Source organism: Lontra canadensis, unplaced genomic scaffold, assembly GCF_010015895.1.
Source record: "Lontra canadensis isolate GAN:19392208 unplaced genomic scaffold, GSC_riverotter_1.0 scaffold131, whole genome shotgun sequence".
NCBI lineage: Eukaryota > Metazoa > Chordata > Mammalia > Carnivora > Mustelidae > Lontra > Lontra canadensis.
In genome coordinates this window covers 1,142,820-1,158,609 of record NW_022631125.1, presented here as the reverse complement: position 1 = coordinate 1,158,609, position 15,790 = coordinate 1,142,820, and the positions used below count along the sequence as shown (strand labels likewise).

Sequence of the window (15,790 nt, the reverse complement as noted above, 5' to 3'; positions counted from 1 at the left end):
AATAGGGATAGGGTGGCTGGGTTATGGACATTCGGGAGGGTATGTGCTATGGTGAGTGCTGTGAAATGTGTAAGCCTGATGATTCACTGACCTGTACCCCTGGGGAAAATAATACACTATAAGTTAATATAAAAAAAAAGAAACATTTACTTCCCTTCCACGACACACATCAAGTGTCATTTCCATCATGAGATACACATTCTTTAAAGCAGTGGATCTCTAAGTGTGGTCCCCAGATCAGCAGCATTGGCATCACCTTGGAACCTCTTAAAAAATACATATTCTCAGGCTCTAGTACAATCAGGAAAGAAAACAAAAGATAACCGGATTGGAAAGAAAGTAAAACTGTCATTGTTTACAGATAACATTATCCTATATGTGGAAAATTGTAAGATATCCACAAAAAACTCATAGAAATAACAAACAGGGGTACCTGGGTAGCTTGGTTAAGTGTCCAGCTCTTGGTTTTGGCTCAGGTCATGATACTGGGGTCCTGGGATCAAGCCCCACATCAGGCTGTGCGCTCAGCATGGAGTCTGTTAGAGAATAGCTCCCTCTCCCTCTGTTCCTCCCCCTGCTTGTCTTCTTTCTCTCTCTCTCTAAAACAAATAAAATCTTAAAAAAAAAAGGGATAACAAAGAAGTCCAGCAAGGTCACAGGATACAAGATCAGTATACAGAATTGAATTGTATTTCTATATATGAGCAATGAATAATCTTAAAATTAAGGAACAATTCCATTCATGAGGTATAAGACCTGTAAACTTACATTGCTGAGAGAAATTAAAGAAAAGCTAAATTAACGGAGAGATATTTAATGTTCATGGATTGGAAGTTTCAGTATTGTTAAGATGACAGTGTTTCCCAAGTTGATCTGTAGATTAAACACAGGCTCTTAAGCAGAAATTGACAGATTGGTCCTAAAAATTCATATGGAGATGCAAAGGACCTAGAATAGCCAAAATAATCTTGAAAAAAGGACCAAGTTGGAGGACTCATACTAACTTAACTATAAGGCTACAGTTATCAGGATTCTGGTACTAGTATGGGATAGGGGTAGACATGTAGATCAGTGGACACAGCCGAGAGTTGAGGAATAAACTCTTATATTTATGGTTAGTTGATTTCAATAAACGTGCCAAGGCAATTCAGTGGGGGAATGAGTAGTCTTCTCAGCAAATGGTGCTGGGACAATTGGATATTCCATGTGCAAAAAGAGACATAAAAGGCCACATATTGGATTCCATTTATTTGCAGTATCTAGAATAGAGGTATTAATATCTGTAAATCCATAGAGATATCAAGTATATATTAATATCTGTAAATCCATAGAGACTGAAAGTATACTGGTGACTGCCAGGTGCTGGGTAGTGACTGCTTAATGCTTATGAGGATTTGGGGGTGGGGGGAGGTGATGTTCTGGAACTAGGCAGAAACCGTGGCTGTACAACATCGTGAATGTACTGAATGCTAATGAATTGCACTTTATTTTTTCTTAAGATTTTATTTAATTATTTGACAGAGAGAGAGAGAGTGCACAAGTAGGCAGAGAGGTAGGCAGAGGAAATTGGGGGAAGCAGGGTCCCTGCTGAGCAGAGAGCCCGAAGCGGGGCTCGATCCCAGGACCCTGAGATCGTGACCTGAGCCGAAGGCAGAGGCTTAACCCACTGAGCCACCCAGGTACCCCTGACTTGCACTTTAAAATGTTTAATTTTATGTAAATTTCCCATAGCCCACTTTTTTTTTTTTAACCATATGACAAAATACTTTTCTTACATACTGGTTGCCTTTTCAGTACCCTTAAGGGATATGACCCATTCCCATAGTAACTGTGGCTCACTGCACCACCCAGCTTACCCAAGGGACCAGCCTTCCCTCAGCCTTAGTTATGCTAGAGGTTGGAGGGGCATGTGTTTATTAAAAAAGTCTCATGGTTGATTATGGTATGGCCACCTTATTGAGAGTCATTACTCTTAAGCACAAACGGTAATGGTTCCACAAAATTCCATCATATTGTATATATCATAACTTAATTAACCAGCTGTTAGACACAGGGATCACTTCCCATTTTCCACAGCCATGAATACTATTGTATTGTCTATTTTCATTAATAAAACTATGTATACCTATGATTAATTTCCTAGGGTAAGTTTTGTGCTAGTGGAATTGTTGGCATCAAAGTATATGCATGTATTGAAGACTTTTGGTCTTTATAAATACCCGGCCCTCCAAAAGACTTATACCTGTTTGAGTAAATTTGTATGTATTTTTGGTGAGTTTTACTTTTGAGGTTGAACCTTTTTCTCATTCTGGAAGTTTTGTGGAACTTTTGTATGCCAGAATATAAAACATTACTCATTTTACTTTGAAAGTTCAAGATTATGGCTCATTATTCGTTACAGTAATATCTATACTCAACAATCAGAAAGTATTTCTCTCCATATTTGTTCATTCGTTTTGGCATGTAACCTCTCCGTAGGCCAAAGGAGATGATAAATCTCTAATGGGAGAATTATTTGAACAATTAACATTAACATCATTTTCAGACTATCTTTCACATATAGATTTTTAAAAAGTTAATGGAACCCTGCATGTGATTCAAATTATCACACACTTCTTTTTATTCTCCTCTCTTTCATTATTTGATTCTACATTTTTGAGTGACAGTGGAAATTTGCATTTCTCATTTTGATTACCAGACATTTCAGATGTTGGGGTTTTTTCCATCATTTTGTTTTACACTAAGCTCTAGACTTTTAATACTTTATTTTAAAAAAATTCCTACAAACAATACTTCCTTTAATAAATACTGTAGGCCTCAGTATAAGACTAGATATGAGAATCCTATTTTCTCAAGTTGAATATTAACATAAGATGCACAAGACAGACGGTGATCTAGGCTGTCTAGAAAATTTGTGCTCGAGGGTATCTCTTAAGGAGACACACCTCTACTGTCACCCTGGGTGCTGTCTACTTGTAGTTACCGAGCCAGGAGTCAGGTTTGGGGATGGGGGGCAGTGCTAGGGGAATGTCTGTCAGCATCTGAGCTTGTCTAGGGAAGAGACTCAAAGAATCTGTTCCAGAAATCATCTCATTACTTCATGAATTATATCTCTAGAAAGCAAATTTCCCTACAGGGAAGCATGTTGAAGAAATTTTGTAAAGGAAAAAAAAGAGTAGAAGCAATAGGGGCGCCTGGGTGGCTCAGTCGGTTAAGCATCCAGCTCTTGATTTCAGCTCAGGTTGTGATCTCAGGGTTGTGAGATCAAACTCCACACTGGGCATGGAACCTGCTTAAGATTCTCTCTCTCCCTCTGTCCCTTCCTAATCCCCCCCAAATCAAGTGCACGCTCTCTCTCAAAAAAAAAAAAAATTGAAGCAGTATTCTGTATTTGGGTAAATGTATTGCATTCAGTTCAGGAAATGGTAAGTTTAATTCATGTAATTTAGTTTAGAGGATAAAACCATTTATTCCTTACACTGCACATAGAGAAAGTGAGGGAGATTTCTGATAATTTTCTATAATTTTCCTTTATCGATTTTGCAAATTGCCAAAGTATAGCCTGTGTGCTTCTCTGAATTACCAGTCAGTCCCTCAAATTCCTGAACTTTGCAGAACTAGAAAAACCTTGGGAATGCCATTGTCCAATACTTTACAGAGGTGTACTGTACATGCAATAGCCACTAGCCATATGTGGCGATTTTAATTTTAATGAACATCAAAGAAAATTTTACATTTCATTTCTCAGTTGCAGTAGCCATGTATCAAGTGTTCACTACCACATGGGGGCTAATGGCCACTGTATGAAACGGTACAGGTATAGAACATTTCCGTCAGCTCAGAAAGTTCTGTCGTCCGGCACCATCTGGAATCCTGGCACCTCCAAGAGTAATGCTTGCACCTAACCATCGCCTTTTGAGCGGTCAACCAGGAAACTTTAATAGCTACCTTTTGGCAGTCTTCCCCTTTCTATTAACTCAACAACAACTAACTTAGGGATTTGTCGAGGACCTTTGCACCCTAACGAAAGCCAGCATTTACATACAGTCCTCTCCTGTAGCAAGGAGTGGTACAGAGGGGGTAAGTAATTAGCACAGTGGTTGTGGGTTCTACCTACTCAGAGCAGCAAGTCTGCTACCCAGAAGGCACCAATGACTCTGAAAAGTGAAAACTGTTATTGTGGTATGAACAGTTCCAGAAATAATAATTGAAGTGTTTTTGATCTTTCTCCTGATTTTACAAAGCAATTCTATTAATTTCTGATTCTGAAATGTAGAATGTATTACTTCTCCAGTTAGGCAGTCTAGCTTTTGAAAGTTATTATGTACATTAAAAGACCATCTTTATAAAATACTTTCACACAGACCCAAAAGGATTCCTAAGATACCTATTCTGTGTAGTTGCTCTTAAATGTAGTCATATCTACTACACTTAATAAGTCTTATTCAGCTTCTTCAGAGAAGATAGCACAGCCTCCTTTAGTCAGATATCCCGACTTAACGTTGTAAAATTCCCTGTTTTAAACCTGCATTTGAGGTCCGTTTGAGTACCCTGTGCACATAGACTGTGCTGACTAGACCGAATGACAACACTGCCTATGACTCTAGGGGGAGATACCAGGAGCTCTGACGTCATCAGTCATCTCACCTCATCATCATCGAGGACCCAGTTCTTACATGTAATCAACCCAAATCCTTTACCATTTCGACCTTGAAATGGCTATCCAGCCTTCTGGTCATCTCTGTTCAGCCTCAACCTCTCCAAGTTCTATTTCACCCTTTTTAGGGCTTTGAGTTCAGTGTTCTGAACCCTAATAAAATGATCCTTTCTCAAATCCTTATGTGACATGAGTATTTGTATAACCCTGTGATGGATTTTGCCCCCTCAGTATATTACAGTATGACTCTGAGTTATTTTGCCATTTGGATGCAAAGCCAATTATTCTTCATGTCATTTCAAAACTTGTGTTTGGTATTTGGACTTTTTAAAATGTACCTCCCTGCTTTTGTGTCTATCGGGCTTCATGGTACTTATTTCTGAGCTCAGGGCACCAAAAAGGGAGTATTGGCTTTTGGCTATTGTCAAGTCAGCAGTTCATCTGTATTTACTCTCCTGTTCATTTCTCTCTCTTTTTTTTTTTAAGATTTTATTTATTTGACAGAGAGAGCACAAGCAGGGGGAGCAGCAGAGGGAGAGGGAGAAGCAGGCTCCCCACTGAGCAGGGAGCCCAACGTAGGGCTCAATCCCAGGACCCCGGGATCATGACCCGAGCTGAAGGCAGACATTTAACCAACTGAGCCATTCAGGCACCACTCTCCTGTTCCTTTCTTGATAACTGTGTTACCTCCTTAAGTGCACTGAGTAGTTTCACCTAGCAGAAGTCTGAGCTAACCATTTTCTTGTTTTCCACTTCCTAAATGAGACACAGAATCATCTAACTGGGAGCATTCCCTTTGATGTTTGACATATAACAATAGTTAGGATTGAGTTGAGAATTATTACTTGTAGCTCTGTCTCTTTTTTTAAAAAAGATTTACTTAATTATTTGAGAGAGAGAGAGAGAGAGAGAGAGTGTGTGTGTGTGTGTGTGTGTGTGGATGGAGGGGCAGAGGGAGAAGGAAGGGTTTTTTTTTTATGGTTCACTCAGCCAGCACAGATCATGAGGGTCTAAACTTTGTTTGCTGTTGTTGTTGTTGTTGTTTTAATGAAATTTTCTTTTTTCAGTGTTCCAAGATTCATTGTTTATGCACACACCCAGTGCTCCATGCAATACGTGGGTATTAAGGAGGGCACGTATCGCATGGAGCACCCGGAGAAGGAAAGTCAAGCAGACACTGTGCTAAGCGCAGAGCCCAACATGGGGCTTGATCCCACGATTGTGAGATCACGACCTGAACCAAAACCAAGAGTCAGACGCTTCACCAACTGCACCACACAGGCACCCCAGTTCTCTTTTTGTTTGAATTCAGAATCTGCCTAATTTGCTTAGTGCAAAATTGTATCTTTAATGTCTGTTATCTTAGCAGATTATGAATGGTCTTCTTAGCTCATGGTCGTTATATTTCAGAACTTACTAAAGTATACCATCTAAATTAAAGTAGGTAGAAAACTTCTTTGTCAAGGATTTAATAAACTAACAAGTTTGAAGAACTACCTGTTAAAAATCTAGATTGATGTCATTGTACCCAGTCTCCTTCATAGCAATTGTGTAGTACAAGAGGAGGCACACTATGGCCTGGGCACCAAATCTGGCCCATAGCCTACTTTTATATATAAAGATTTATTGGAACACAGCAGTGTGCATATTGTCTGTGGCTGCTTTCATGCTACAGTGGCAGAGTTGAATAGTTGTGACAGAGACCAGATTCCCTGCAAGCCTCAAATATTCATCTGGCCCTTTACAGAAAAAGATTTCTGACACCTGCTATAGTAAAAACCCTTGAACTGGGAGAGCAGTTAGAGGACCTCAATTCTGTTTATGCTTGATTTTATCTCTTAAGTTGGCAGTAACCTTAACAGGTTGCAAAGCCTCTCCAGACCTCAGTTTCCTCACACGTAAAATGAGTCTTTTAGAATGACTCATCCGCTAAGGTTATAATTCTATAAATCCATACACTGTTTTGGAACCATTTTGCTGTTTTACATAATAGCTTTGCATTGACTATTCAAACTACATGCAGTCACTGAGTTTAGAGAACTAAATAAAGAAAACTGCTAACCATAAGACAGATAAATTAGAAACTTGCTACTATTGTCTTAAAAGAATTTACCTCTCTAAAGGCTCTTTTAAATAGTGCTTTCCTGGCATAAGTATTTCTAGATCTTTGAGCAGAGTAGTAGCTGGAACAGGCCCTGAAACATAAACTCAACATATTAAGAAACTCAGTTGAACTTCATTTGGAAAGAAAAATAAAGCATCTCTAAAATGTAGTTTCAGTGTGTGGGAAACTTTTGATATATAAAAATTCCATTCCCACCCAGCTTTTAGGGAACACGTGTGTATGTGAAATGAAATAAGGTTCTACTATAGAAAGAAGAACTCAACATTCGGTGCTGTTTCTTTTTTCATCGTGGTAACTGACTATAATGTTCCACATAGGGACCTCTCATGCATTAACCCTAGACTTCCAGAAATCTAAAAAGTTGGGGCACCTGGCTGGCTCAGTAGGAAGAACATATGACTCTCAATCTTGGAGTTGTGAATTCAAGTCCCATGTTGGGTGTAGAGATGACTTAAAAATAAAATCTTAAAAAAAAAAAAAGGAAATCTAAAAAGTTGCCTGGAATGGTATCACCAACATCATGTCTCTTTTTTTTTTTTTGCCCTTCCTTTTTGCATTCAATTCATTTCTATGTATATTTGTAGAAAGAAACCCTAACATGCCCCCCCCCAAAATGAACCTTGTGGAAACATGCTTCTATTAATGTTTTCATATATTTAATAAATGCCTACACACATAAAAAATTTATCTTTTTCCCCCTCTCTAAAAAAAGGAGGGGCGTACCATCTGGGTGGCTCAATTAGTTAAGTCTCCATCTCTTGATTTCAGCTCAGATCATGAGCTCAGGGTTGTGAGACTGAGCCCATGTTGGGTTCCATACTGGTCATGGAGCCTGCTTAAGATATTCTCTGCCCCCTCCCTCTCTTAAAAGAAAAAAAAGGGTTTTTTTCTTTCTTTGCAGAAAAATCCACGAGTTCAGTATTTAAAATTTATTGTTTTTAAGATTTTATTTATTTATTTGACAGATCACAAGTAGGCAGAGAGGAGGCAGAGAGAGAGAGGAGGAAGCAGGCTCCCCGCCGAGCGGAGAGCCCGATGCGGGGCTCGATCCCAGGACCCTGGGATCATGACCTGAGCCGAAGGCAGAGGCTTTAAGCCACTGAGCCACCCAGACGCCCCTCAGTATTTAAAATTTAGACTTAGACTATTTAAGTGATTTGATACTTTAACTACCTAAATGAGCAATTCTACTTGGACCAGCAAAAGGCTGTGCTCATGTTCTAGCAATACATCGGTAAGCCTAAGATGGTTTACACTTCCAAAATGATTTACGGTTTGCAAAGCACTTTCGTATACAGTATGATTTTTGACAGCCCTGTACAGTAAGTTATATCAGTTTTAATATTTCACATTACAACTGAGAAAGACTTCAAGAGGTTAAATAAGCAACTCAAGTAGTATCAGGCCACTGGAAAATGGCAGAGCCGTGGAACATATTTTGACCCACGGATATTTTGACAGATATTTTGACCCACGCCTAACAGACTCGCAGAACTGAACATTTTCACAAAATAACTGTTATTGCTGTTCTTGTTACTGTCAAGGTTCCTGACATTCTTCCATCTAGCAGTCTAAAGGGGTGTCATGCGCTCAATAGGACAGTAATTCTCAACGAGGAGTCAGGGGAAGCTGTGTATGCTGTTTAAAGAGGCGCCTGTACTTGGTTCCGCCATGCGGCCTGACGGAGAATTATTGTCTTAGAGTAACACGTAGTCCCTGTTAACAAAGAGGGAGGGGCAAAAGATGTTAAAAAAAAAAAAAAAGACTCATTCCTACTTCCCAGAGATAATGCTGCTAGCATTTTCATATATGTTCAGTCTTTTATATCTGTATTAATCTTTGTTTTTCAAAAATGAGATCATACCATAGATTGTTTTGAAACCTTTTTTATGTAATTCACAAGCATCTTTCTGTTTTATTAAACATCCTTCAACATCCTTTCATAGTGACTGCAGAATATTCCATTTTGTGGTACATGCTGAGTTCAAGATGTAAATGGTTTCACATACTTTCCCCAGCCCCCCTGGCGTTCTCCTCGTGTATGCATATGTGATTAATTTGAAGGAATCTGGAATCATTTAAAAGCTACCCCTCTTCTAGCTGTTCTCTCCTATAGGTTTGACTCTCTGAATACTCCTTTAGTTTGTTACTGAACTGTTTTGTATTTACATATTTGTTTTAATTTTTCTTCCATCTTTTTGTTTTAGGGTGCAGTACTAGCAGCTGTGTCAAGTCACAAATTCAACTCCTTCTACGGGGATCCTCCTGAAGAGTTGCCAGATTTTTCCGAAGACCCTACCTCCTCAGGTAACTGGACCGTTCATTCATTCACCACTGTGAATCATTTGGTGTCTCATCCTTTCTCTGCAATTGTGAATAAACTTTTCCTATGAATCTAGTCACATCCCCCCAAGGAATTCTAAGGAAGTTTGTCAGCAACCAAATCCCATCCACGTGTGTCTAGTTCCTTTTAATTTTACTACTGAAGTTGCTTTCCCCTGCTGCTCCAAAACATTTTACTTTTTTCTTTTTACTTCAGAAAAACTTTTCCCCCTTTCTCCACTCCAGACCCAACATTGTACTTCATCCAATCCAACATGGTGGTCATTTGTTTTGGATCTTTCTGATTGACTTATACCCCAACAAAAAACTTCTGTTGTACGATTTTCCCCATGTCAACCATAGCAGATCAGACTTTGAGACAACCCTGCTTTTAATTTTCTCTTTCAATATAAATTGTCTTGTGTCTTCTCTCTCAAAACAATTTACAAGTTCTTCACTTTTGTAAAGTCTGTAACACATGTATAAAGCATTCGGGGGAGAAGAACACAGAAGAGTTACCTATTTGGATGAAATGTATATAGGTACTCCCGGGGGAAAAAAAACCCACCAGTGTTCACAAAATTATTTTATAAAACACGCAGATTTCCATTCTATTAGTGAGGTATTCTCAAGGATCATTTGTTAAAAATCCACAGTATCCATTTACGTGTATATGTCTGTTATACTCTTTAAATTTCATTGATGTACATACGTATTTACATCTGAATCATATGTCCTCTGCCCTCAGCTTTTCTTCCTTCTCACATTAGAGTCACTCAGTATTTGCCATGTGGTTGACTTTGGGCTTCTGGTTTAATTTTTGTAGTTTCGGGGCTGCCCATTTAGTATTCATGTATTACCATTGGGACTCAAGGCCCAGGGCCCTTCCTAAAGCATGAATTGTTTGTCGTTTGCTATTAGCAGTCTAGGAAGAATGGATGTGCTAATGCTTCTCTCCTGTTGGAACCATGAGCATTTATCAGTGTTTATGTTTCTTCCTTCTCTCTGTTTATATACATATGTGCACAAATATTCACTTATATTTCTTACCAATTGGTATGTGCTTATTACACCTTGTGGAAAAGAACAGGATCAGGTTTCCCGTTCCTGTAGCTATGTAGTTCCTCATTTTGACCTTTACCAATTGGGATGTGAATCTTCCTCTTTTGAGTAAAGGTGATTTCCAAAAATGATCAGAAATGGGAATCTTAGAAAAAAGACTCTCTGAAGAGAAGGTCTTGCTGGTTTCCTCTTGCACTGACTTTGTGATTATCCAGAGCCCTTACCACATGAAAGGCAAAGCTGTAGTTGTGTTTCTAGATGTGTTCTCCCATGCTCCCTGCTGTTCCATGTCTGTCTTTTCCTCTGCCAGTCCATTTTGTTCCCTCCCCCCATAGCACTTGGGATGGTGTTAGCTCAAACCTCTCTTCTCTTCTCACACTCAGTTAACAGTAGACCCATCTGGAGGGAGTGGATCCAGTAATGGTTTTTTGTCATACTGTGACTACATGATACAGTCACAAATTTGGAATAGATTGAAAGACTGTAGGTCAAGGTCTAATACCATTTTCATCTTTGGAATCGGGACTAGAGAGCCATGTGGTCTTTGCAATAGCTTCACAGACCTAATCTTTAGTGTTAACCCCTTAATATGTACCTCTGCCTAGCAAAAGTTTAATGAGCTCTTAAGTGTCCCCTTCTGTTAAAAAATTGGATTTTTCTTTCAGGAAAGAGAATTGTCTATAGTTACAGACATGCTTATTTTCTGTTAAATACATTTTTATCGCCCAGGGTTTTTTTTGTTTGTTTCTCAGTTCAATTTGTAAATGATACAGTTGAAATAGTTTCTGATTGCAGCATTTGCTTTATAAACAAAAAAGAAATTTCCCACACTGTCTTACGGGTAGCCTGCAAGCTCTCGAATTAGTTGTTCACAATTTCACATTCCCTCTTGCTTCCCTTTCCTGCAGTCACACCTTCTTTTTCCAAAATTTCGGGATCTTAATGATCTTGTAAGCAGTCTGTATCTTCATTTGACATGCAAATGGCTGCCTCTAAAATATTTTTAAATAGCAGGCTGCTATGAATAAAAGACAAAGGAATCATTATGTAGTGTATGCGTCTGATCACCTCCCCTAAATGAAAAGGAAATTTTTTATGAAGTCAAAGACAAAGGAACATTTTGAAGAATATTCTAATACTTTCATAACTTTCTCACATATGTCAAGAATTATTCATATGTTCCTAAGATTAATTTTTAATACTAAGTCATTTAAAGGGAGATATTGTACTATTTTATTAGCATCATTTATCAAATAGCTCTCTACCAGCAAACTTCCTTTTCTGCAACCAGCAGTGATAGTTGTATGCTTGGTTGCAGAAAGCCTATTATATATCTTGTCTGGACTCGCATAAGAGCTTTACACTTCCATAAATTAACACATGTATTTTCATTTTTCATTTCATTTTTTTAATGTTTTCATTTTCAAGCCTAAATTCTCGTCAATGTCATTCTAATCCTTAAATTCCTCTTCATTTATTTTAAGTTCCAACATTAACCGTTGCACTATTTTCTGTTTAAATTGCCTGGGTTTGTTTTACAGTACAAAACACAAATTACCTTTTAACATTACCTGAAAGTTCTCATGGCAAAAAGAGAAAAATGATCAGCGAGGCTGTGTTTGTTGGGTAGGGGTGAGGGTTCCAGGAAGGAGGGGTTAGAAAGAGAACCATGTAAGGTCACCAACTGCTGTTTTTTGAGAAGGACAGTCTGTTTTTCATCTTTGGATAATGTCTGTTCTATTCTTCCTGTGAAATAATAAGTAGGTCATTTTTTTAAATGACTTTGCTTGACAATTAAAATCCTATTTTGGTCCCCCCCAAATTTTATTTAATATCACAATTGAAAAATGAATTTTAAATGAATACATTTCCTGATCTGTCATCTAAAGAGTCTAACATATTTAGATATGCTGTGTACATTGTAAAACAATTTTTATGTAAGAGATTATTTTTTTCTATTTTATCAAAATTAGTCCGTTATACATTCACTAGAATTTGTTGAGTTTAATCATATGATGAACAGTGTATCCTTCCTTTGTTACTTAATCCAAAGTAGAAATATTCTTTTCTCATATTTCAAATCAAAGAAGTCAGAATCCCAACCCAGTGTTTTAATGACTGAAATCCTTAACAGTCCCAGGGAATGTGCTCGTGGAACACAAGGACTCACTTTGGGCTCAGCTGGGGGACCGTGCTTCTTATGGCTCATCTACTGGGCCCAACTGCAGCTTGATAACCTGCTTGCTCTAAAATCATACTGTTTGTTGTTTGTTCATATGCTGCCTTCCTCGTAGGACTCCTAGCAGCAGAAAGTAGGTATCCCTTTGTTTTCCTCTAAGCTTTATCTTTTATGCAAAAGTGTTTGGCTTTGCATGGTTCATAAGCAGCTTGATTTTCTCTTTGGCTGTTTGTTTAGATGTTTGATTATGAATTTTAACACTGCCTGACCATAAAATCAAAACATGGCTATACTGATTTCCTGAAGCACTGTCATACAAATAATACTAACCTCTCACTTTCATAAGAGGAAAATAGGCAGTGTTAAAATTTTAATTGCACTTAATATTATCTCACATCTGAATTTCAAGCACAAGTACATTAATTTGGGAGAAAAGGTAACATTTTATTTTATGGTTCGCTTTCAAGAAAAGTTTCGGGGTAAGTGAATTTTCTTTTGATGATTACATAATCTATAAGCAGTTTTTATTACTCTCTATAACTGACTGAATTTTTAGTTAATTAATATGGAGCTGTGGAATAAAGCCCCGAATTCATGTGTCTCAGCAACTTTTACCATCAGAAAGATCATTTATAAGGACAAATATAATGGCTGAATTTGAATTACAAAAGGACACAATTTGATTATGTGACAACATTAAAGTAAAAAGTATGTAAAAGAATTAGACACACAAATGGTACAAGTAAAACTAAGGCAATCTGAATAAGATGGCTGGATTGTATCAATGTCAGTATTCTGGGTTTGGTATTATACTATAGTTCTGTTAAATTCTCCCAATGGGGAAACGGAGCAAAGTATACACTTCTTGCAATTGCATATGAATCTACAATTATTTCAATAATTTCAATTAAGACAATAGGATAAAACTTTACCTCTACATTTTGCTTACTGGGGGTAAGTATATAAGAAACAATGATAAATTAGAAAATCTGAATGCTAATAATTGAATACATTGTCACATCCTCTTACATTTGTTACATGTAGCTCCAATTGCAGCTGATTTTTTTTAAAGATTTTTATTTATTTATTTGGCAGAGAGAGATCACAAGTAGGCAGAGAGAGAGGAAGGGAAACAGGCTCCCCGCTGAGCAGAGAGCCCGATGCGGGGCTCGATCCCAGGACCCTGGGATCACGACCTGAGCCGAAGGCAGAGGCCTAAACCACCAGTTGCAGCTGATTTAATATAAAAATCTCACAGTAGGGGTGTTTGGGTGGCTCAGTCATTAAGCATCTGCCTTCGGCTCAGGTCATGATCCGAGGGTCCTGGGATTGAGTCCCACATCAGGCTTCCTGCTCAGTGGGGCATCTGCTTCTCCCTCTCCCACTCCCCCTGCTTGTGCTCCCTCTTTTCCTGTCTTTTTCTGTCAAATAAATCTTTTTTTTTTTTTAAATCTCACAGTACATTAATTGTCTATTGCTGTGTGTTGAATCACTTCAAAGCAGGATTTATCCTCTCAAAGTTTCTGTGGGTCAGGAATCTGGGCATAGTTTAGCTGTGTGCCTCTGGCTTGGGATCTCCCATGAGACTACAGTCAAACAGTCGTCCAGGGCTGCGATCTTATCTGAAGGCCCAACTGTGGGTGGTAGGGGGAGGAAACCTCTTCCAAACTCACTGTCATGGTTGTTCACAGGCTTCAGTTCCTTACTGGCTATTGAGCCTCTCCAGAGGGCTGCTCACAACACAGAAGTTTGTTTCCCCCAGAATGAATGATCAAAGAGGAAGGGCAAAAGTAAGAGTGCCCAAGACAAAAGCCACAGTCTTTATAACCTTATCTCGGAAGTGACATCCTATCATTTCTGCCCTATTCTCTTCATTGCAAGTGAGTTAATAAGTCCAACCCACACTCCAGGGAAGGGATTTGATTATACAAGGGTGTAAATACCAGGAGGCAGGGATCTTGGGGGTCATCGTAGAGGCTGCCCAACACATACAAGTTAATGACTATTAGAATGTGAGATACTTCTTTGTACCTGCCTTTGTTTCTCTAGATTTATCATGCCTCTCCTGTTTTTTTTAAGTAGACCTATCATGGCATTTGGAAATGAAAGCATCTTGGAGGTATCAAGTAGTGCTTTTCCTTAGTTGTAAAGTTTTATTTGAGTGGGCACTTAACCAGCAGATTTTTTATTTGAAGTACTTTGACAAATCTGTGCCCAGTGATGCTGCTGTTTGAAAACAGACCATTCTAACAAGCATAATGACATTAGAATTATGGCATCTGTGCTCTTATAGAATCCATTTGCAGAGTTTACTTCTTTTAATTCTAAATTTTGAGATATCTGCATGATACACATAAAGAATCTTATCACCATGTGTAAGTTTTCATAGCTTGAATTGGATATAATACAATGCTTAAGTCTAAAATACAATGTCCATTACAGGTTTCACTATTGCTTATAACTTGATCATTAACCAGAATTTGCTTTGTATGGTGGGAATAAAAGCTGTTGTCCAGAGGGGGAAAGGGAAGCATTTGACTGCGAAGGGACAAGAGGGAACTTTTTTTGGAGAGATGGAAATGTACACTTAAGTTGGTGAATTTTAACTTAAGAAATTACATTTCAGCAAGCAGATTTTTTTAAACACTGTTGTGGGTGGGGCTTTGACTGAATGGGTGATAGGAATGTGTGTGTAGTGGATTCAGTGTTGTATAATTGGGATTGCTAATATAAGAGGAAAGAGGCTATTAACTCTTCAGAAAAAGCTAGACTGGATTCAGATGCTGAATTTGCTCCATGCCATTGGGTTTTATAGCTATACATATAATTTTTTAAATATACACATAGAAATTTTTGTCACTTAAATAACTGCATATGTGTGTATACAATTATCAGATGTATGTAGTATATACATTTATCAAAATTCATGGAATGGCACACTTAAAATTTATATATTTCACTCTGTGTATATTTTACCTGAGACAGAAAAAGGAGTATTAAAATCTATGCTGAAGTGTTTAGGGGTGCAGTCTAGTAATGTTGACCCCTCTGCTGCTCATTTTGAAACAAATGAAAAATAACATGAATTGATGTTCACAGTTAAAGTGTATGATTATCAACCTAATTTTTAGATACAAACTTGATCACCAAATGAATTGTGCAGAAATTAAAATAAAATACTATCCCGAAGGCAGGGCTTGGTCACTGTCTAATAAATTTATCATTTGAAAGTTTGGACCAAGGCCCACAAAAATAAACCTTATGTGGGAAATAAAATTGAGATTAAAGAGAAGCTAGAAATTGGATATCCTCTCATTACCCGATGCAAATTATTCCGATGTGTTGCTGAGGGTGAAACATGGTTTCCGGAGGAGCCAGTCTGTAGTAGAAGGACTCAGGGTTACAGACTTGACTTTGGGGGACTCGCTCTTCTGCTCACAGCTGT

At 38.2% G+C, this 15,790-nt stretch overlaps 1 protein-coding gene across 13 annotated transcripts in view; it reads left to right on the top strand.

Annotated features, from left to right (window-relative positions):
- Nucleotides 1-15,790, top strand: part of CASK (calcium/calmodulin dependent serine protein kinase) — a 354,889-nt gene that overhangs the window by 257,211 nt on the left and 81,888 nt on the right. For 9 of the 13 annotated variants that reach the window (XM_032842480.1, XM_032842489.1, XM_032842484.1 and 6 more), the window contains exons 10-11: nucleotides 8,990-9,089; nucleotides 12,461-12,478. In XM_032842480.1, coding sequence (XP_032698371.1) covers nucleotides 8,990-9,089; nucleotides 12,461-12,478 — 118 coding nt within the window. The remainder of the gene's footprint in view (nucleotides 1-8,989; nucleotides 9,090-12,460; nucleotides 12,479-15,790) is intronic. The other 4 variants (XM_032842493.1, XM_032842483.1, XM_032842485.1 and 1 more) reach the window with 1 other exon arrangement.